Source organism: Suricata suricatta, chromosome 1 (genome assembly GCF_006229205.1).
Source record: "Suricata suricatta isolate VVHF042 chromosome 1, meerkat_22Aug2017_6uvM2_HiC, whole genome shotgun sequence".
In the NCBI taxonomy this organism is placed as follows: domain Eukaryota; kingdom Metazoa; phylum Chordata; class Mammalia; order Carnivora; family Herpestidae; genus Suricata; species Suricata suricatta.
In genome coordinates, this window is record NC_043700.1 from 109,997,898 (window position 1) to 110,021,420 (window position 23,523).

The 23,523-nt window shown below is 35.7% G+C and overlaps 1 protein-coding gene across 4 annotated transcripts in view; it reads left to right on the forward strand.

Annotated features, from left to right (window-relative positions):
- Window positions 1-23,523, forward strand: part of TBCK (TBC1 domain containing kinase) — a 192,911-nt gene that overhangs the window by 158,343 nt on the left and 11,045 nt on the right. For 3 of the 4 annotated variants that reach the window (XM_029942283.1, XM_029942274.1, XM_029942290.1), the window contains exon 25: window positions 10,441-10,600. In XM_029942283.1, the coding sequence (XP_029798143.1) occupies window positions 10,441-10,600 (160 nt within the window). Of the gene's footprint in view, window positions 1-10,440; window positions 10,601-15,864; window positions 15,956-23,523 lie in introns of all 4 variants that reach the window. The other variant, XR_003909882.1, reaches the window with a different exon arrangement.

The following is a 23,523-nucleotide window of genomic DNA, read 5'->3' on the forward strand; positions in this document are numbered from 1 at the left end:
GGGCAGAGAGAGACAGAGACAGATTCTGAAGCAGGCTCCAAGCTCTGAGATATCAACACAGAGCCTGATGTGGGACTCGAACTCCCAAGTCATGAGATCATGACCTGAGATGAAGTCAGACACTTCATCCCAGGCAACCTGAGGATTGCAACTGATTTCTCAGTATTAATTTTGTGTCCTGCAACTTTACTGAATTCATTTATTATTTCTAGTAGGGTTATTTGGTGGTCTTTAAGCTTTTCTATGTATAGTATTACATCATCTTCAAATTGTGACAGTTTAACTTCTTTACCAATATGGATGCTTCTTTTTTTCCTTTTCTAGTTGCTGTAACTAAGACTTCCAGTACTATGTTTAATAAAAGTGGTGAGAGTGGACATCCTTGTCTTCTTCCTGATCTTAGAGGAAAAGCACTCAGTTTTTCATCATTAAGTATGATTTTAGCTGTGGGATTTTCAGATATGGCCTTTGTTATACTGAGATATGTTCCCTCCAAGCCCACCTTGTTGAGAGTTTTTAACAATGAATGGGTGTTGCATTTAGTCAAATGCTTTTCCTGTATCTATTGAGATGAACATATGATTTTTATCCTTCGTGTTGATTTGTGAATATTAAATCATCTTTGCATCCCCAGGATAAATCCTACTCAAGAAAACTGAACTACTTTAAATATTGGATGGCAAAGTTGAAATACACTGAGGGATCCATGTTAGAAAGATTTTTTTCCTACTATAATGACTTAATTTAAAAGATTTAATCCATCAAAAATATACTTCTATTAAATTTTCCCAAAACCTATCATTAGATTCTGGTATTGTAAAACTTAACAAATGACAGCCTAGTGAAATCCTTATAATACTTGTTAAAGAAATTTTTATTTAATTTTTTAATTTTAAATTCAAATTTAATTTTTTGGGTTGAGTTTGATAAGTTCTTTATAAATTTTAGATAGTAACCTTTTATCAGATATGTCATTTGCAAATATCTTCTCCCATTCTGTAGACTGTCTTTTAGTTTTGTTGATTGTTTCCTTTCCTGTGCAGAAGCTTTTTATCTTGATAAGGTCCCAATAGTTCATGTTTGCTTCTGTTCCCCTTGTGCAGGGTAGCTCTTAGTTCTAACCAAAGTACATCCTTGCAATTAAACTCTGAGATTTATGTGACTTTACCTCTCTGTTTATGAAATTAAATATTTAATGCTAATATATTTTTAAATAACTTTATTTCTCCTTTGCCAGCAAAATGTAGTCCTATACATTAGAGGGAGGAAAAAAAAGTAACTCTTAACACCTTTTCCTTCCCCAAAGAAAATAAATTATTTTTAAAGTATTGCTTATAATATTTCTCCAGTTATTTATAGTCCTTCTATATAATTTTTATCCTCTATTTCACTTTTATTGACCATTTAAATGGGAAAATTTAGCCAATACTGTTCTTATATTTTCCTATGGGTGAAAATTTTGGTTTTTTAATTTGTTCTTTCAGGAGATTAAGAATCTAAAATTAAGTTTCATCTCATTCTTTTTACTTATGTAAAATAATTAAAATGATTATTCATGAAAGAGAGGGAAGCAGTCATCTTTCAACAAAATAAGATGCTGTCTACCAATGAATTTAAGGGATAGCCTTATCATCCCCTAGAACCCTCCCATATGTGTAAGGGAGGAAAAATATCTTTTTCCACTACCCTTCTAAGTTCTTGGCTGGGATTCTGTAAGAGAGACAAATTAACAAGAGAAAAGCATATAAAAATTTATGTAATATAAGTTTTACATGATATGGGAGCCTTCACAATGAAATGAAGATCTGAAGAAGTGGTTAAACCTGAGAGTTTTCATGTGGGGCCTGATGAAGAGAAGACAGTGGAAGGAAAATGTGATAGGGCAATGGGAGTGTGAGCTAAATTTAGTTACACTAGGGGAAACTTAGCAAGGGCATATTTGTTCAGATTCCTGTCAGTGTCCCTCTATCTTAGAGATAAGGATGTCCCTACCCTCTGAGTATAGGGAAGGCACCTCTTAGTTGAATGTTTTATGTCTTGATTCAGAGTAAGCTCACAGTCCTTTCTGCTCATGCTATTTCTTCAGCCTAAAATAGTCAATATACCAGGATGCCATATTTAGGGGTAGTGTACCCTGGACCCCATCATCTGAAATTTTGCTAAAGCTTTAGTCAATTTAGCTTAGAATATAAATATTCCCAGTTAAAATACAGATACCCTGAAAGAGGTAATATTTTAATCCATTATCAATTTTTTTGGTAGTAGGTAAGGAAAATCGTATCAGCAGTCTGAGGGAACTACTCCTAAGTTCAGTAGGGACCAGTAGGGGTGAGGAATACATTAAAGGAAAATGGTAGAACAGGAAAATGGACTTTACCCACTTGACAATAAAGACCTAATCCTAACTTTCAAATAAGAAGCTTGGAGATAATCTAGTCTAAAAGTTCGTGTTAGTGAGATTAAACAGCTAAGTTTCTATTGAAATCATATTTTATTTTTGTTTTTATAAGAAAGAAACATAAGGGTCACCTGGGTGGCTCAGTCAGTTAAGCATCTGATTTTTTACTTTGGCTCAGGTCATGATCTCACAGTTCATTGGATAAAGCCCTGTGTCGGGCTCTGCGCTGACAGCATGGAGCCTGCTTGGGATTCTCTCTCTGCCTCACTTTCTGCTGCTGGCCCACTCACACACACATGCTCTCTCAAAATAAAATATTTTTTAAAAATGAAATAAACATGAAGTGTTAATCTAGGAAAATATTTAAGTCAGTGATATTTGTTCTAATACAAATTACAAGAATTTCAGAGCAAATAATAATTGTATATCTTAAAGAGGTAATAGGAAGTGTTTTTCATATGGTGGAATTATGAAATATAAATTTCATAAGTAACATTAATAGTTTCAAAGATAATACACAAGCCAAACTTGTTTTCTTTAATGGTTCTAAATAGTTAGAGTTTCACATTTTCTAGAGTTCATATTAAGAGTGCTCTTAGTCTTATAAATGTGAGTCCAAGTGGTATTATCTGTAAACAAATACTTTGAAGGAATGTTATTCTCATATGCTTGAATTCAAAGTAATTCAGAGATGCTTGTGTTCAGAGCAGAATAGATATTAAGGAGGTTTCATAGGATTTCTTTCATCCCATTTGGGTCTAGGTTCAAGCTACCTGAATTAAACTTTCTAGCTGGTTATATTTCTATACCTGAATGGACCTTGTGTAATGTGAGACCATAAGGTACCCACTGCTGGAATATCCCCACTGACAGTGCAGAGCCTGCTCAGGATTCTTGCTCTCCCTCTCTATCTCTCCCTCTTCCCCCCCCCCAAATAAATAAGTAAACATTTTAATAAAAAATATATAAATAGTTACAATGCAGTGTTAAATGCTCTGTTTTTGAGGCACATCCAGAAGGAGGAATGTAAGAATGGTCACCCAAGGCAGGTGATACCTGAGATGGGTTTTGAAAGACAAGTAGAAGGTACCCCAGCAATGAAGACATAAAGGACTGAAAAAACATACTGTATGAGTGCACAGAGAGGGTGAGAAAGACACATTCAAGAAATGACAAGTACTCTGGATATGCATGGTAGAGTACATGAGGGGAGGAAATGACACTAGAGTAGGCAAAGGCAGCTTCATGGAGACATATGATGCTAGACATATGATGCTAAGAAATTTGGGTTTCACTCCAAAGACTGAGAAAGTATTAAATAATTTTAATCCAGTAAGTGGCATGCTCACATCTGTATTTTGGAGAGATTAAAGCAGTGTGGAAGAGGGGTGAGAGTGGAGGTAGTGATGCAGGCAAGCCCAGAAGGACGGTCACCCAGAGATTTGATGTGCATAAATATTTCTCCATATTTTCAGTCACATAGGGTGAGATCTCTAGATTATCCCTAAAATAAATCAATTTTAGTGACCCCTTTGGGTTAATACCTATGCTGGAGAAAATCCAGAGAAATGCCTTTTGTTGCTGTTTCTTTCCCTTTTCTCTTACTGTGTGTTAACAAAGAGAATTCTGGCTCGTGGCACTTGCAAGTATTGATAGGGGGTGGTGCCACTAGCTAGATGCTGATACAAGTTATTCTAGGTTTGACACAATTCTGAATTCATTTGCTTATTAGTAAATATATGAGATATATTCTAAGCACTGTATTAAAGCTAATAAGAATTCCATAAATGAGATAAATATAGATCCTGTAAATTGTTTTAAGTATTGGTGTACTCCTGAAACCAATACTACACTGTACGTTAACTGACTTGAATTTTTAAAAAAATAAATGTAAAAAAAGGGGGATGGGCAGAATTTGGACACAGACATACACACCTGGAGACAGTCATGTGAAGATGAAGGCAGAGATCCATGGGTGATGTATGCACAGACCAAAGAACACCAAAGACTTCCAGCAAACGACCAGAAGCTAGGAGAGAGGCCTGGAGCAGAGTCTCCCTTGCACCCCTGCCAACCTTGATCTTGAACTTCTGTTTTCTAGAACTAGGAGAGAATAAATGCCTATTGCTTAAACCGGTAAGTAAATAAATAAATAAATAAATAGGTACGTTTCATGGAAGAAAACCTTGAAGGATGAATATTATTTGGACACTCAAAAATATTGAGGAGATACTTAGAAAAGTACAGGAGCTAGGTAGGACATATAGTATATGATTTGGTTTGGTTGGAATTGAAGTAGTTAGCTCTTATTCATGAGGGCTGACCTGAGAAATTGGGGCTTTGTTCTATAGGCAGCCATGAAAGGTTTCTCAACAGGAGAAATTTTATTCTAACAGCATTTTAAATAAAATGGATTTCTGAGCGAAAAGAGAAGAGTTGAAGAAAACAAAAATGTATGTCATCCTCATCTTTAATACTATTCTAATAGTCCAACTCTTTTGCCACAGACATTTTAAAGTATTTGTTCTGATATGTTTGTAAATTGGACTACCAGGTTCTGTTTAATGTGAAAATTTATTTTTATTATAAGCACACACTTGAATGCTTTTTGGTAACATCTGCCAGATGGAATGTTGAGCTGAATAAATGATATGTTTTTGGGGAGAGGAACAGCTTACCGCAAGACAGGGTGAGGTCACCAGTTGCCAAAGAGAAATGATGTTTACTAGAATATATCACAGAGTGCAATCAGTGTAATAAACAACTTGATTCAAATAGCTGACTAGGTGACTGCTATAATAACTGTTTTTGTAGCTTCTATTGTTCCATAGCAGAGGTTCCATTGTAATTTCTGCTGATTTCTTTCATCGTGTCTTTTATCCTTTAATTTCTTCAAATAGGTCATCAAAAATCCTAACAGTAAAAATGTTTTATGAACAGTGATAGGTTAAAAAGTTACTGTTTATGACTGCCACTGCCACTTTTGCCAAAACCAATCTGGAAAATTATGATGGACATTGTTACACTATAAAGATGTATATATGATTGGAGCTAATTATCACATAAATACTTTGGCTTATTGCCTTACTAGATTCTAAGTGAGTACTTTGAAGCTGACACTTTTTAAGTTCCTAGTTTCTACAATAGCATGGTGTGTTGCTGTTGGGCAACGTACTCAGTATAGAACCTCTTTGAGTACAAGTATTGTTACTTTATATCTGTGTTTTGCTGACAAGCAATGGCTTTTTTAAATACAAAAGGCAAATGCAGAGGATCTAAATTTTTGTCTAGAGTATGAGGAAAGCAATGACGTGACAGTTGTAATCCTAAAATATGTTTTGCTGCATGCTTATCTCTAATACTGCTTTAGGATTAAGGACCTCTACACGCTTGTCTACCACTGCAATACCATGAAATACAACGGAAGTTCTTAGAGCATGGAGAAAGTATTTATCTCAGATGTGTGTTCTCTGTCATTTTGTTTTCCTTGCCATATTTTGCCCAGGACAAATAGGAGTTAACTTTGAGAATTAGAGTCACTATATGTCAGAAACTGTCTTCTATCTTACTCTTTACTTACTCTGTCTAACTAACACAAAATATACAGAAATCTGCTTTTCGCTCAGTTTTCAGATAAACCTAATGTTTTATTATGATTGTGGAGGACTCAGAAAGTAAGAAAAGTAGTCAACAATATAATCTGGTAGCCTCTCACATGTTTAGAAATTGCATAAAGGAGTTCTGTTTCATCCTATGATGTCTATTTCACATGAGAATTTTTAATGGAGACAGAGAAACTCAATTACCAAGGAAGCTATATCCTTAAATCAAAATTGTCTTCATTGTTCAACTTACTTAAACAAAAGGTTGTGTTCGTGGGAAATGTATTAATATGTAACTAGGCCAATCTTATTCTTCTCTGCTATTTACCATGCAGTTAAGGATAGATATTTAGAGGGTGGACCACCCTCAGAGCACGTGTGCTTACATAATCTTATTTGCACTAGAAGTTTTATGACAAGAGTGTTCTTGGATAGGTGCTTTTAAATGTTTTCCAGGACTTTTTGACTGAACTAAACTAAGAATAGGGGAAATGTGGTTTAAAGTTTTCTATTGTGACTTACCTTTCAAAATGTTGAGATAGCCTGGAAAAGTTTTGGAATAGCTTTGCATTTTGGATTATAATTTTTTTCTTCCCAAAAAGTCTCTGCTGCCATCATATTTTGTGAAACATTTTAACTTTTAATATGGATTTTTTTTAAATCAAACTATAAATCACAACTAACAGAAAACTCTAGGATAATAACAAGTTTATGACTTACTTCTAGTGACTAAAAGGCAATTTGTACTAAAATCTTTAAAAGCACGTAATAAATTGGTGGTGATACTGAATTCACAAAATCACCTAGGTGTTCCTGTATGATTTTAGATACAGATTTTAGATATTGGCTATTTGGGTACAGATGAGTACTTTTTCAAGCCAAATATTTATAGACTTTATCTTGTAAAATAAATGTTACTTTTAGAGTCACTAATTTTCTAATATGTGGCTGACAAATTGTACATAGAAGGCACTCAAACATAACTTACATTGTAAATCTTAACAGAGGCTAAGCGTTGTCTTTTATCTTTTATTTCTGACTTTCAAGGGAGAGAATCTGATTGGCTCAGCCTGCATCAACTATCCACCTAGACCCTCCTCTTCCCTACTGTACTGTTAGTCATTATTGTGGAAGGATCATCTGATACAACCAGTGCAATCTAGGCTCACCCTTTCTTAGGAGCAGTGGTTGAGGCTCTTTCAAACAAGAAAGTGGGAGGTGAGCAAGCTCCCCAAATATGTCTACTACAGTGCTTGACTAGGATTGTCTTATATTGTTTTTACTACTTTAAAAGCACCAGGAAAAAAAAGTGCCCACAATTGATAAAGGCTGTTTGATAAACACAGAAACTCTCTCTGGCAACTGATTCAGAGGGGCAGGTGTAGAATCATTTGCTGAAAATATGTGAGTTGTTAGGTTCTTGGTTTGTGACATCAAGAATGTTCATATTAAGTTATGTCCTAAGTGAAGATAAAAGTACTATCAGAGTAATTATATGCTGAGAACAAAACTCTGACTGTTCATAAAAACTGCACTTAAGAATACTGAGTAATTATAAATGTTTGAGAACCTAGTGCTGATGAAATCCAGGGCGATCTGCCCATGATTATACTTTTTTTTTGTCTATTCAAGAAGACTTGACGTAAACAGTGTACACTGGGGTGCTAATGTCTACATAACTTCTCTTTTTATTTTTCAAAACTTTTTTGTAATTTTTTCCTTCATTATTAATGCCAAATGTTTCCTTTAAAGTAAAAATAATGAAGCAGCTTTGACTAGAACATTTTGAATGTTAAGATCAATCTTTACCATCACTCTTGAGAGTAGGAGCCTCAATTTCTTCTCTCACCATTTAATGAGAAAGAAAGAACAAAGTAGAATTCTAAAGATGCACCTACAAACCAGAGCAATTGAGAAACTGTCATGTTGGTAAATAATTATATTTATTCCCCTTCTACCAGTGATGACTAATGAATTGGGGAGGCAGAATATTAGTTGTTTGTAGCATAACCTTTTAAAACGTTGTGACTATTCCATTTTTAAAAGACATCTTTAAAGTGGAAGTGTAGGGGAAATGCCTCTGTTGAGCATATAAACATTCCTCCATGGTCATCTTCAGTGATTGTGAAGGGAGGGAAGCCTGGACTAGTCTTCATATTCACTCTCCTTCTAACCTTTCTCCACATTGTTGCCAAAGCACAAATGTGATATGTTACTTCTCTGCTTAAAATACTGATTTTCATTGCTCTAGGATAAAGCCTAGCATTATCAGCATGACCTACCAGGGCCTGCAAGCCTGGCCTCTGCATCCGCTTTCAAGCTCATCTTACTCTGTGCTGCACATTCCTCTCTGAAGTCCACTGACACTGGCCTTCCTTTATGTCCCCTTATTGGCCACATGCCTGCCTTCTAACAACCTAACATTTTTGTGTGAAATATTAATCCCTTCCACCGCCCTGTCCCACCTCCATTCCATCCCTTTCCCTAATCAACTTTTTAATCATTCTTCAATTCTAACTCAGCTGTTATATGCTTTCTCAGTGAACACCTTCCCTGTCTCCCCCTAGTTGATATATCCTATCGGAGTATCATATACATCTCTTTCAGAACAGTTTTCACAGTTATTTTATGTTTATTTGAAGAGTTATTTGAAAGTGTCTTCCTCTATAGACTCTATATGAAGAAGCATCCTTTTAAAAAAAAAAAAAAAAGATTTCATTTTTAAGTAATCTCTACACCTAAGGTGAGGCTCAAACTCATGACCCAAGGTCAAGCATTGCTCTATTGACTGAGCCAACGAGATACCCCAGGAATCATCTTTTTAATTATACTTTTAAATTACTCTTTGGAACATATATTTTCTTTTTTTATCTTTCTTTTTTTAAAGATATATGGGCCTTTATTTGTAATTCTTTTAATGTTTATTTGAGAGAGAGAGCAAGGGAGGGGCAGAGAGAAGGAGATCGAGGATCCAAAGCTGGCTCCACACTGACAGCAGAGCCCAAAAAGGGGCTGGAACCCACAAACTACAGGAGCATGCCCTGAGCCAAAGTCAGATGATTAACCCACTGAGCCAACCAGGCACCCCTGTAAAATTTTTATAACAAATCTGGAAAGTCCAGAAAGCACACTGTGTTAAACTCATGGCCTTTAGTGGTGGGAGCAGATAATAAATAATGACATAAAAAGGAATCACACATTTCTAACAGAAATTTAAACACCTTGAGAATAGTCAGAAGACTGAGTTTATAATTATTAATTTGCCTCTCTGGTTTCATCATCTACTACCTCTTGAAATATACTATGCCTTAGTTGGGTACATATATTTTTTTTCTTTAAGAACATAAGATATTACTAAATATTTGAAACTAATATATGATTTTAGTTGCCAAACAACCCTTCTAAAGTACAAATATAATAACATATTATCCCTTTAGAGAACATAAATTGCAAAGACTGAAATGTCAGTTAAGTTTACTTGAGAAATAGCCAACAACAGAAGTGTTTCCAACCAATGCTGATAACCTATCAATTCTAAACAGAATCCCATTTAGCAATCACTTGCCCAAAGTAGATAGGCTTTGAAGTATCAAGTTAGATCTAAGAATATCCAATTTACTTCCAGGGCTGTGAAATAATCATGGCAGTAGTAATAAACTGAAAGCCATCAATATTATGCAACCCATGTGATTGCCACTGATGTGCTACATCCTGATAACTTTTTACAATACTTCATTTAATCAGGAAAGTCTGCTTTAAATTTTTGACTCATCTTTTTTTAGTCCCATTTTCACATTTAGCGTTTTTTTTTTTTTTCTCCTTAGCAGTACCTTACTTGTTTAGATAAAATACACCTTCAAGATGAGTATTCAACATCAGGAGCATTCAAGATGTTTAGAACTGTCAAAAGTTCAGGGGAAAAAAGTTAAAAAAAAAACCAGTAAAACCAGTGAATCGCTGAAATAGTAATCAGTAAAAGTTTACCATACCAGAAAGACTACAAACCAGAAATACTCAAACAAAACATAGAAGGAGGCTCAGGGCATATTGTTATAAAGCACCTTATTCAATGTGGAGGTAGTGACTGCTTATTTTCAGTTTAGTTACAACATTACAATTTTCTTAAATGAAAGGAAATTGGTTAAGGGTCACCTCATAACAATTTGGGGGACAATTTAAATTTTGCATATGATTTTTCAGAGGCATGAGCAAGAAATGTCCTAGGTTAAGTTAGCCTCACTTGTCTTGCAAAATAAGCTAAACTAAACTTTCCTTGTATGACTAAACAAGTTTTGTCTGCCCAGGGAATTTTTAAGTCTGGTCTCCATTTGTATTAAATTTTAATGTACTATCATCTCCTGTGGATCAATTACCTCTGAGTTTCCCTCCCACTCTCAAGTCTACACACAAATACATGTTTTCCTTAACTTTCCTTCTCAGTTTTATTCGGGGTCATATTTCAGGCAGCATCAACATTCCATTCAGTGCTGCGTTCACTGCAGAAGGGGAGCTTACTCAGGGCCCTTTCACTGCTGTGCTCCAGAGCTTCAAAGGGAAAGTCATTGTCATCGTGGGGCATGTGGCAAAGCACACAGCAGAGGTAAGTGACTCAGAAATGTTGTATTCATATAACGATGTGTTATCTACCTCTCTCTTATAATAGTTTGTCTAAAAGTATATTTCTTCAGGAGTTGGTCATAAAGCAAATAAGCTCTGCATATCTGTCTATAGAAGAGTTTGTTTACCTTTTCCCAGTAAAATAATTAATGCTTTTCCCTCATTGTGTAACATTAGGATCAATAGTAAACTTAGATCCAAATGATAGCCTAAGATGTTTTTTTGTTGTCATTTTTGAACTCCTTTCTGAAATTACTTTAACTCCTTCCATTGGAGAAGCATAGTGGGGCTTTACTGGAGGCTCTGAAAGATGATCATAATAGAATTTTTTGGATTTGGGGATTTTATTTACTATAGGCTAAGCTCTTTGATGATAGAGAATCCCGGGAGGGTACCCACTTTTAGATACAAAGAGTGTATGAAAAAATAAAATGTCTTCCGTCTCCCCTATGATCTAAGCAGATTGAAAGTAAAACAAAGAGTAGCATGTGAAGGTCAAAAATATGACCATTACTTCTTATAAAAGACAAGTTAGAAAATATAGTTTCCTATGAGAACAAATGGGCTTGCTCACAAATCCCCCAGAATTGGTGGACGTATCTAGATAGGGGCAACACTGAACCAGGACAGGCCCTCTTTCAAAAAGGGAGGGAACGATCTGCTCCTGGAAAAGTAGCAGAGGTAGTTTGATCCCTGCAGGTAGCTCATTCCCAAAAGGAAGAAGGGCAAGACAGAGCCTTCCCAAATTTGCCAATCAAATAAGTCACTACCCTGGGCAGAGTGAATAGAGGGACAAAGGAAAATGAGGAATATACTTAGGAAAATTTCCTTCTCAAAGAAATGAGTAGTGGAGATAAAATATTCCCCACTAATATGTACATTCCTTAGTGTGTCTATAGATACTGAATAATCCAGAAAGGTAGTTAGATGAGAACTTTAAAACTTCTGGTCAAAGGCCTTTTAAGCATGCTTGTCTCGGAAGTTACAGGGCTAACAATAACATTGGTTTTTAACATTAAATGAAGGTCATCCTTGATGATGAAGCTTAACTGACCATACTAAAGGATCTGAGTGGATATTAATTATGTCATATATCACTCACTTCCTCTTTTATATCTGACGTCTGACAGGGAATAGTTTAAATACACCTATTTCAGAGAAAGAATACTAAATGACAAATGTGCAATTTTAAGTAAATGAGAACATTTTAGAACTAAAGTCATGGTATCTAAATTATTTTTATGTAAGTTGTTTAATAATAATAATAATAATAATTACTACCATAATACAACTGCTGCTACATGAATCTATACTGTCATATCACTCCAGTGAAAAATACCAATTTTCAATTATAATGAATATCAGTACATTCAAGCCACAGAAATAACATTTGAAAAGCACATACTTCTGTATTTCAAGTAATGGACAGCTGTAAGAAGAGATCCTTCCAATGATAATAATCCTAATTATTGATTGGTCTTTGTAAATAGTAAGTACTTTTCATATGTTATTTCATTCTTCACAACAATTCTATGAGGGACACATTATTCTACACATTTTACATATGAGAAAAACTTAGACTCAGTTTTAATTTGGCTGTCTCAGAGCCAGGATCGAAACATGAGTCCATGTAACACTATAGGCCATACCCTAACTCAGTGAGTTCTTAAGGCTTTTTAGTCTGAATGCTGCCATTGGACCTGGGGGGTTTTTTGTTTACTTGTTTGTTTTTAATTTTTTTCAACATTTCATACATTTCAAAATGTATTCATTTTTGAGAGACAGAGACAGATCTCACGTGGGGGGTAGGGCAGAGAGGGAGGGAGACACAGAATCCGAAGCAGGCCTCACGCTCTGAGCTGTGAGCACAGAGCCCAACACAGGGCTCGAATTCATGAACCATAAGATCATAACCTGAGCAGAAGTTGGATGCTTAATCAACTGAGCCACCCAGGCACCCCTGTTTATTTGCTTTTAAGTAGGCTTATTCTGACTTTTCACTGATCTCAATAGTTCTTCCCAGTATATGAAACCAAGACCTGAAATAAATTTTTATGCTCTTCAAGCTAACAAGCTTCAGACATGTTTATAAAATACCCACCATTTGAAATATGGTTTTCTAATAAGTAGACCCAGTATGATTTAATCTTCTTAAATATGCCAACTGTTTTCATGCATCCTATTCATTGGATCTCAAGCATCCTAAGCTCTAGATTTATGTTCTAATGTTACCAAAAAGGCTTAACATATATATAAATAAATAGGTAATTCATTTCTTTCATTAATTTACCAATTATAAAGCATTTGTCATTTGTTATACACAAAACACTGTGAAATGCTATAGTCATAGTGCAAATAAATTTACAAGTTCAAAATGTGAAAGAAATCTAGAGGCAGTTAGATGAAGTGATAACAATATATGATAATAATAGTAACAAATGGGGTAGCTGGGTGGGTCTGACTCTTAATTTGGCCCAGGTCATGATCTCATGTCTCAGACGTGGATGCTGACATCGTGGAGCCTGCTTGGGATTCTCTTTCTCCCTCTTTCTCTGCATGCTCGTAGAATCTCTCTCAAAATACATAAATAAACATTTAAAAATATAGTAATAAATCAAGAGTCATCACATTATGAATAAATTAGCCAATGTCTTGCTTATCAGAGACCAGATACTATCACGAATAATTCCTTCATCTTCAAACTCCATGGTCATTAATGCTTGTAAACAACAGTGACTGAAAAATTGTATGCTCAGTATTAGTGCTTCAGTACAACATCAGGAAATTATTTTTGAGATATGATTTAAGTATTTGTATAGAGATGGATCTTAATAATTTTTTTTCCTGTGAGGCTAAAAAGAACTTTAGGTATTTATTTACTTATGCTTTTCCATCATCTTTTAACCTGCTGTACAGATCTGTAGACTTTACTAATGCTTCCTTCCTACCACCAAGTAAGTTGGAAACATCTCAATTTAAAGTCTCTTTACTGGAATTCTACGTATCCATGGTTGTGCTGGATAGCTTCCTTTCTTTCTAGATCTATTCTTCACACTTATTCACCCTGCTCTCTGCCATAAGAGACTGACTTCCATATTCTCTGGCTTCCAGCTGTTGAGCTAATGGGGAATTTTGACAAGTTATAAGAGGGAAAGAGCTAAGGATATTTATCCCTCTGTATTCTTCCCTCAAAAATTTTCAGGTTTGCTTTATCCCTCTACTGAAGGTTAACATGTCTCTCCAGGAAGCCTTCTCTAACTACTCTCTTTTTCCAGCCCCCAGTCTCTTTGGCTGTAGGGGTGAAGAAGATAGATATACAAATGGCCAACAAATACATGAAAACATACTTGACATCATTAGTCCTTAACAAAATGCAAATCAAAACCACAGAGAGTTACCACTTCATACCCAACTGTTGCCAAGGATATGGAGAAACTGGAACTCTGGCTCAAGGCTGGCAGGAATGTAAAATGATGCACCTTCTGTAGAAATCAATGTAACAGTTTGGCAATTCTTTCAAAATGTAAACTTAGTATTACACTATGACCAGCAATTCCACTCTTATGTAAATACCCAAAAAAAATTGAAAACAAGGGCTTGAACAGATACATACTTGTATACCAGTGTTTATAGCACCACTATTTAGAATAGCCAAAAGGTGGCAATAGCCCAAGTGTCTATCAACAGATGAATGAATAGGCAAAATGTGGTATATACATATAGTGTAATACTATTAGGCCTTATTAGGTTCTGATAGATGCTACAACATGGATGAACCTTAAAACCATCATGCTAAGTTGAAATAAACCAAATACAAAAGGACAAATATTCTGTGATTCCACCTAAATAAATTTCCTAGAATAGGCAAATTCATGGAAACAAAGTAAATCATTATTACTGAGAACTGAGAGAAGGAAGAATGAGAGTTTTTCTTAATGGAGTTGCTATTTGGGATGATAAAAATATTTGGAAATAACTAGTGGTAACAGTTTATCCCACTGTAAATGCACTTAATGACAATTGTACACCTAAAATGGTTAAAATAGCAATTTTTAAAAATTTCTAGAGTTTGATGTATTCAGACCACCCTGTTGTTCACATTTCATATGACCTACAGTTTTTGGTCATAGTGGACATTCTTTCCTAAGAGCTCTTCTGATCATGTCTCATTTTTTTCTCTTGTGAATATTTTTTTAAAAACAAAAACCAGTGATTTCTAAGCACGTAACAGGTTGAAATCAGTGTACTGCAGCTAGCAGCTGGCGGAGTCCTATTTTGAAAAGATTAAGAAAGCCACAGTTGAACGCTGTGAAAAGAAAGCAGAGGTACCAATTCTAGTTAGTACAATTACAAATTATCTTTGCAAATGTTTATGATTTTTATGCCAAACCCATATTTGGACTAAGGAACTTTTTATTTACAAAAGTAGGCACTGATTGTAATTTTTCTAGTTTTACATCTTCTGTTTAGATCTAGTAGAAGAGCTAGACTGAAAATCCAACAAATGAAAATGTTAAATGAAATAGAGTATGTATAGCTCAATAAAGAAAAGGGCTCTCAATGTTTAATTTAATACCTAGCAAGAGAGAAAAGTGAGCCGCTTGTCTAGTGAGTGACAGTATTAAAATCACCCGTTTTGACATACAAATTAGAACCAGAATGTCTTTTGTAATACAGAAATGAAGGATTTACTCTGTAATGGCCAAGTGTATTGAACATATTGTCTACAATGAAATAGGAGAAGGCAAAACAGATCTGAGAATTACAGCTTATTTTTGTACCTGAGTGACTGTAATTGGAAGATACCGGATCGCATTTTATTTATTTATGTGTTCACTATTTCCTGTAATTACAGTGTATTAGCAATTTATTGATTTCTTTGTAATTACCACTGCATAAGGCTTTTTGTATTTGGCCTAGCTTCCGCATTAAATATGCCAAGAAACTGGGACACCTGGGTGGCTCAGTCGGTTAAGCGTCCGACTTCGACTCAGGTCATGATCTCATGTCTCATGGGTTTGAGTCCCCATGTCGGGCTGTGTGCTGACAGCTCAGAGCCTGGAGTCTGGTTGGGATTCTGTGTCAACCTCTCTCTCTCTCTGCCCCTCCCCCACTCACTCTGTGTATATGTCTCTCTCTCTTTCAAAAAAATAAATAAACATTAAAAACTTTTTTAAAAATACACCAGGAAACCTTCAGTATCTGCCATTTCTTATCAGGCTAAAATATTGCTTTTCCCTTGAACAGGGCAAAAAAGGAGGACTACAAAGATCTTAGTTTAATTAAGGTACCATGTAGAGGCTCCCCGTACCACGTCCTACTGAATCTCACTTGTCAGGTAATCTTTAAATCACCTTATGCTACAGGTTAAATAAAGCAGTAAGCTATTATATAATCCAACACATCCAGGTATTCTGAGGGCAATGTTGTACCAGCATCAGAGAATGTCAGATTGTCTTAAGTGAGTGAAGTGGATTCCTGAGTCTCTAAACTGTGCACTAATGCTCCAAGGGTGGGTCAGATTTTGCGCTGATCCACGCTGCTCTGTGGCTGAGTTAACTTGACAAGCCAAACAGATGCAGACTGCAAGTGTTGGTAGGGTTAATGGGAGTAGGAGGACCTCTGTATCAAAACAAGGGCAAAGTCATTTCAGACTTCATGTAACATTTGAAATGAAGAAGATGAAAAGGTCCCATTCTTATCACTGCAGAGATAATCATCCTTTTAAAATTCACATGAGAAACTGCATCTTCGATTGCTACACTGGAATCCGATTTCCTAGGTATAGAGGGGGGAAAAATGCCAACATGATCTGTACAGAAAGCATCATAAAAGATAGCTCTTCCAAAATCAAAATGTGCTGAATTAATCTTAGAGAGCTCGTGAATCATCTAAGAATTAAAGCAGTAACTATTCTGATCAATAGGGGGAAGCAGAGAGTAGTCCACCAGCCAAATTTTGGATTAAATGAACTCACAAGAAGGAACAACGTTGTTATTTCCTTGATCAGATTTCTCAGATTGAAAGAAAATTTTGATTTCTTAATATTACTTAAACATCACCTAAGAGGAAATGTATGGTTTTAGTACAGCAGCCATTACTCACACTATCCCACTCCCAACCTAAGGTCAAAGTCTCATGTATCTCTTCTAGACAGAATACCAATGTGCGTCCACCTTTTTCCTAGAAGTAAACTATAATGTTTAAGGAAAATAATAATAGCAGAGTAGCATGCTTTAATGTGCTACGGGGTTACTTGTTTCTCCCCTCTGGGGAGAGAATGTAGTAAAATCCTGCTGTAGAGCTACTGATGGCTGCCAGACTGGAAAATGGCCAACAACATGGACAAGAACAGAATGAAACTCCAATTGGTGTTTCTCTACCTTTAGTGAGTCCTTTAAAAAAAAAAAAAAAAAAACTTTAAACATCATATTGTTGTGTTAGTCACTGAAACACATAGATTTTGTAATTATCTCCCCACATTATATTTTGTGGTTATAAGACCACTAAAATTTCATCCCTGCCAGTGTATCCTATTCACAAGGTTATCTAAGAAAGAAGTTAAAAGAATCTTTGCATTTCACTCTGTTTTGTCAACTCTTTGGAAAATATTAGGAACAGCTTGTCTTTCCCTCAAAATGTTATATTCTTGGCATAAATCAGTGCTTTTCTTTTATCATCAAAAGAAATACTCATCTGAGAACATAAGAGCCAGTGGCAATAATAAGCCATGTGTGCTATTAAAGCTATTATTCTTTCCTGCAAAACAAAATAAAACAAACAGAAAAGAGCAAAATATATATTTCTGAATAACAGTTGATTCAGAAACCTAGACAAGAGATGATCTTTGTGGAGATTCTATGACTGAACAGTCGAAGTGTCCGATACTTTCTACACATGACAAGTAAGGATTAAATTTAAAATATGGCATCTGTTATCAACTAAAAATGATTATATTTATAACAAGAAAGCATGCCATTGCAGCTATTTTTCAAATAAGATAATAGTCCACTTATGTTTATTTATACTCCCCTGGCGGCCAAGGTATTATTTGGTCTGTGGATGGTAAGTTGGAAGTTAGTTTGTACTATAGTAAAGTGAAGCTTCCACACTCTCATCCCATGGAAGAATGCTCACTCTGAAAAGTCTTTAAGCAATTCAGCATGTGTTGTCCCCATATTCTCTGGCTTCAGATAATATCTACCTAGTTCTACTTTTAAACCACTTTGAATGAGATCTCTTACCTATCAGAAAATGTGTTAGGCCTCTTTATAACATTTTTAACATTTTGGCAAAGAATGGGAACTGAATCTCTTTTATGAGTTCCAAAAATGCAAGGAATTCTTTCTTGGTCTAGTTAGACCCATAAGCACTGGCTATGGTTAAACTTGGCTTTCTTCCTTTCTTCCTGGCTTATTCTTTGCTTTCTTGTCAGCAAATGTTTTGGTCTGTGGGTTCATAGCAGATTATAAGGAAACATTTTAGATATTAATGTGGCTTGAACACACTAGACATAATATGAGGCTTACAAGTAACAGTGAAAACTCTTCTGTATGGCTCTGGATTGTTAGATGGAGGATAGCTTACTTTAAGACCACCCAGCTAAAACCTGCCCTGTAGAGTCCTGTTCTCACTGATTTTCAAAGGTTTTGTGAAGTAAAAAGCAGTGTAGGAGTTGTAGTAAAGGGGGCCTAAAAACACCTCAGACTTTGTTGTTTAAACATCTTTACTAGATGTATTATGTGTACAAGCAGTTTTTTAAAAAGACAGAGGGAACTCATTTCCAATTTTCAGGAAAAACTACCATCTGAATCTTGTGATCTCTGGCACCTGTATTCATGACCTGTCACAAGATGAAAGTTATCTTGTCTAAGGATGTGTTGTTCTGCCTTCCACAACCCACCATTTAATTAATTACTCCATACCACAGGACGTCTGTGGCTGAAAAGAAACTAACCATAGTTGCCCTCCCACTTGACCTGTAGAGGTTGGAACTTGGCTATGATCCATCAAGCCCTAACTGTTTGGAATCTGAGTTTTTAATTGTATACATTACTTCAGAGCTTAGTATATTGTGTATAACATGGCCAGTGGCAGGGACACAGTATGGGTTTACTGTTCTCAGAGGTCCAGTGCAAAGAGAAGTTGATAAATGATTGTTGCTCAAATTCTGGTCCCAAATATCGCAGGTCAAAGGAAAATGTACCACAAGGCTCATTAAAGCTCCTGATACATAATGTATTAGATGACGGAATTTTATCAGAAAAGGTTTATTCTCTAATATGAAACAGTAGACTTTTTTCTATTAGAATAAGAACTGTTTTCAAAAAGACTTTTATGTCATGTCTAAAAATGTTTTCTCCTATTTTCTTAATGTAAACTTTTCCAAAAAAGTTCCACATAGCTGTTCCTAAGAGGGCTTGTTTGAAAGTATAAGCTATTGCTAAATACTAATCTGTAAATTTACAGAAAGATCCCAATTGCCATATGGATAAACACTAGGTCACTATCAATGATCATAAATTAAAAATTAAATGAATTAGTATAAAGGAAAACTTCCTTTTTTATTTTTTTAAAATTTTTGTTAATGATTTTTTTTTTTTGAGAGAGAGAAAGAGAGACAGAACATGAGCAGGGAAGGAGCAGAGAGAGAGAGGGAGACACAGAATCTGAAGCAGGCTCCAGGCTCTGAGCTGTCAGCACAGAGTCCCACATGGGGCTCAAACTCAGGAACTGCGAGATCATGACCTGAGCTGAAGTCAGACACTGTATTAACTGAGCCACCTAGGTGCCCCTAAAGGAAAACTTGTTAACCTAGAGTCCATCATGAGTTTTAGAAGGTCTTTGAACTAATTGAAGTTATCTGTAAAGTGTTGTACATATGTGTCTTTTGAGAGAGAGAGCAGATCCATAGCTTGCTAAATGTATGTGACCCAGTAAATAGTCAGAGTTACTAGTATAAATTACTGCTCTGTTATACAGTTCATCATAAATACTGTAAACCGTACCTTATATTCCCTTTGGGGACAAATCTGCTATTTAAGTTTGAACTATATACAATTGCAAGGTGTTGTAAATGACTCTCCAATTAATGGATTGAAGAAGAAGAGAGGAAAGAAGGAAACTAGCTTATAGTATTTACTATGAATCAAGCACTTAAATATATATCTAATTTACTATTCTCAACAGCACCATAAGTGTCCTAGTCAAGTATACTATTATTACACATTTAACAGGTAAGGACACTAAGAACAAAAGAGCTAAGTGACTTACCCAATATCCCACAGCAAACCAGCAACAGAACCCTGATTGAAACTCTGCTAACTACAAAGATCTATGCCTATCTCCATACCACCCAGTCTGTTTGAATGAAAGAGTGAATTATCTCACCTTCTTGACTGACAACAAATTACATAAAAAAATTATTTGTTTGTCTTATCACCTTGCTAGCCAGGTCTGAAATTCTGCCATCCTTACTCCCCACCTTAACTCAGACCACCAAATACCACATGCCTGACTCACTGCAACTCCTACTGTTCCTGCCTGCAATCCCACAACCAGGGTGAGCTCTTTGAAATGTAAATCTGATCCATGTCACAAATGCCTCTGGGACCCTCTGTTGCCTTCAAAATAAAATGCATACCCTCCTCATGATGCATAAGGCCCTTCATGACTTGAACTCTGCTTCATTTTCCGAGCTTACCTCTCACTGTTCTTCTCTCACCCATAATTAACTACTTGTAGTTCCTTATATACTGTCTTTTCTTACTTATTTCTACTTGGAACATTTTTTCCACTTCTGTTCACCTAGGTAACTACCATTTGTCTTAAAGGACTCTTTATATACCATTTCTTCAAGGAACTCTCTTAACTTCTCAAGTCTGGGATTCAGTACCCTTCTCACATGCTCATACAATATATTTTACTTACTTGGGACCGCTATCATATGTATAATTTCTGTGTGCATTAGATCAAAACCCATCCTTCCTTTCGGGAAACACAGTACCATATAAGGACACAAAGCTTAGAAAGGAGAGGATGGGCTAGATTTCATGCTCTGCTTAGCCCTTTTCCAGGTTCTCTTAAGCAACGCACAATTTTTACAGCTATAAATGATGACTCTGTGTAGCATGTATCAAATGGAATTTTAATTGTCTCTACACTTCTCTGAACTCCAAGCTCATTGAGGACAAGGATTATATTAAAGTATATTATATTATATTCACTGTTGTACTCCCAGCTCCTGGCATAGTGCCTTTGAAGTAGATCACACTCAATAGCTGTTTGGTGTTTGTATTAATGACTAATTAAGACTGGCAGTAAAGCAATTTAACTAGTGCCAACCATAGTTCCTGACACACTGTAGATGTTCAAAAAGTATTTGATGAATGAACACATGAGAAATAATAGTTTGCTATAGACATTAGTAGACATTTGTAGAAATTAGTAAAAGGATAACAAGAGAAAAGAATACTAATAATACTAGTTTAATTCAAGACAACAAACATTAAGTTCTTGTATGACGGGCACTATTATGAAGAAACAGGAAAGAGAAAGACAGTCCCTTTCCCTCAAAAAACTTGCAATCTAGTTAGAAAGATAAGACATGTATACCAATTAAAATTCAAAGCAGATCATAGCATGTGCTATGTGAAATTTGTAATAATTAAAGTTCTAGAAAGTCAGTGAGAAGGAAACAGTTTCTTCCAGTTAAATGAAAGGTTCCTAAAGCTTCTTGGAAAAGGTGATAATAGCCTTAGACCTTGAATTATGACTAGGGTTTCACCAAGGAGATGTATTGGAAGGAGAGCCACAGTCAGGAGGAAACATTCCAGGCAAAGGAAATAGCACATGCTGATTGGAAAGCATAGGACTTCTTCAAAGAGCCTTTTAGCTGCAGACAAGGCTGGAAAGATAGGTGAAGACTCTGGAAATAGTTGGCCTTGCATGCTATTCTGAGGAGTTTACATTTTAGCAGTGAGGCACCATTCAAAGTTTTTTAGGAGGAAAGTGATATATCAGCTGTATTGTAGAAAGTCATGTGGCAAATTACTTTTAACATCTTCCCTCTCCTCTGCCCTTGATCCCAATAAAAGAGAAATTCTTAAACACCAAAACCCAGAGACCAGTTAAAGAATTTCACTCTCTCTACATTCCTAGTCTATTTCAATGCTAGGTTTTTCCAGAAGCTACCTTAATACTGGGCTTTTCTCTCAGGCTTGCAATTTCTCAGTGTCTAAATAGTTCCTAAACCCCTAGTTAGCAAAATTCTCCTGGCTGTGGAGAAAAGAAAACAGGAGTTTGTCTGAGATGGATAGCCAAAGTCCTGCAACTTCCAAAAGGACATTGGGGAAATGGCCTCACTGCCTTTATTATGTGATTCAAAGCATCTGGTAACATTCTTATCACTATCTTCTCTTACTTTATTCAGGACACTAAAAGACAATATGCTTATTAATCTTTAATTTACATATAAAGAAGTACATGTATTTATATAAAGAATAAGCAAGCCTAAATTTATATTGAAAAAATTCTTTGGTCCTCAAAATGCAAAGAACCATTAGAATTAATATTATCAAAATGAAATTTTCAGTAAGAACTTTTCACACTACACACTGTCCTCACTAACTATGGACAAGCAAGCTATTCTTCTGAAAGGCTCCAGAGATCTTGAGTCGCCTTGCCTAAGGGCAGTAGCCTTTAGGAAGGAAAAACTCCCTACACAGCAGTGTTAGAGATCTCAGAATTTCCTGAGGGTCTCCCATAATGCTAGCCGTGGGCAGCAGAGTGCCAGGCAAACGGAAAGGGGAAAACTAAAAACACAAGAACCATTTAGGAACTAATCCAAGAGTAATTAGGATCTAAAATGGAGTAGGAGCAGAGGAATGGAAAAGAAGGAATGGATCCAAGACAATCACAGAACTAACACAGTGTTGTGCCTAAATGAATGTGCCTAATTTTACTTTGTGCCACAGTAAAACCAAAATAACTTCAACGCTTTGTTTGAAAAGTCAGAGATAACTTTAGAATTTCCAGGTTGAGTTTGGGGGAAGGTAGCTGATACCTTTAACAGAAGTAGGAAGATAAAGTAGATTTGGACAGATTGTCCTGAGTTTTGGACAAACTGAGTTTGTAGTGCTAATGGGACATGAGTATAAAAATATCAGTTCAATGACTTAGAGGTTCAGACTAGAATTCAGGGAGTTAAAACAGGATATGTATATACAGAATCCGTCTACTTATGAAATAAACACTATTTTATAACACAAAAAAGGTAGTTTTTTTTCCTTTCCTATAATTAAATTTAATAGCTTAAATAATTGCATTATTCTAGAATGGAAGACAAATTCCAGGTGATGGGATCGACAACAGCTGGTCAGAAGACCAGTAAAAATATATAACTTAGGGGCACCTGGGTGGCTCAGTCAGTTAAGCCAATTAACGCCCAATTTAGGTTCAAATCATAATCTTGTTTGTGGATTGGAGCCCCACATCAGGCTGTGTGCTGAGGGTGCAGAATCTGCTTGGGATTCTCTCTCTCTCTCCCTCTCTGCCCCTTCCCCCACTCATGTTTGTGTTCTCTCTCTCTCTCTCTCTCTCTCTCTTTCTCTTCTCTCTCTCCTCTCTCAAAATAAATAAGTAAATAAACATATATTAAATAAAAAACTTTTATATATAAATATATAAAATACATATGTGTGTGTAACAAATTTGTTTCAAGAAACTGTAAAAATCCATTGTCTCCATTATAAACTAAAATTTGCTTTGGTGCAAGTGATTGGTAGAGGAGATCAACAAAGAAAAGAGATCAAAGGCAATTGGAAGAGGAAGGAAGGAAAATACCATTTTGACACGTGAAGAAGGACAGTGTTACTGGGATTTCAACAAAGCAAACAATGAAATAGA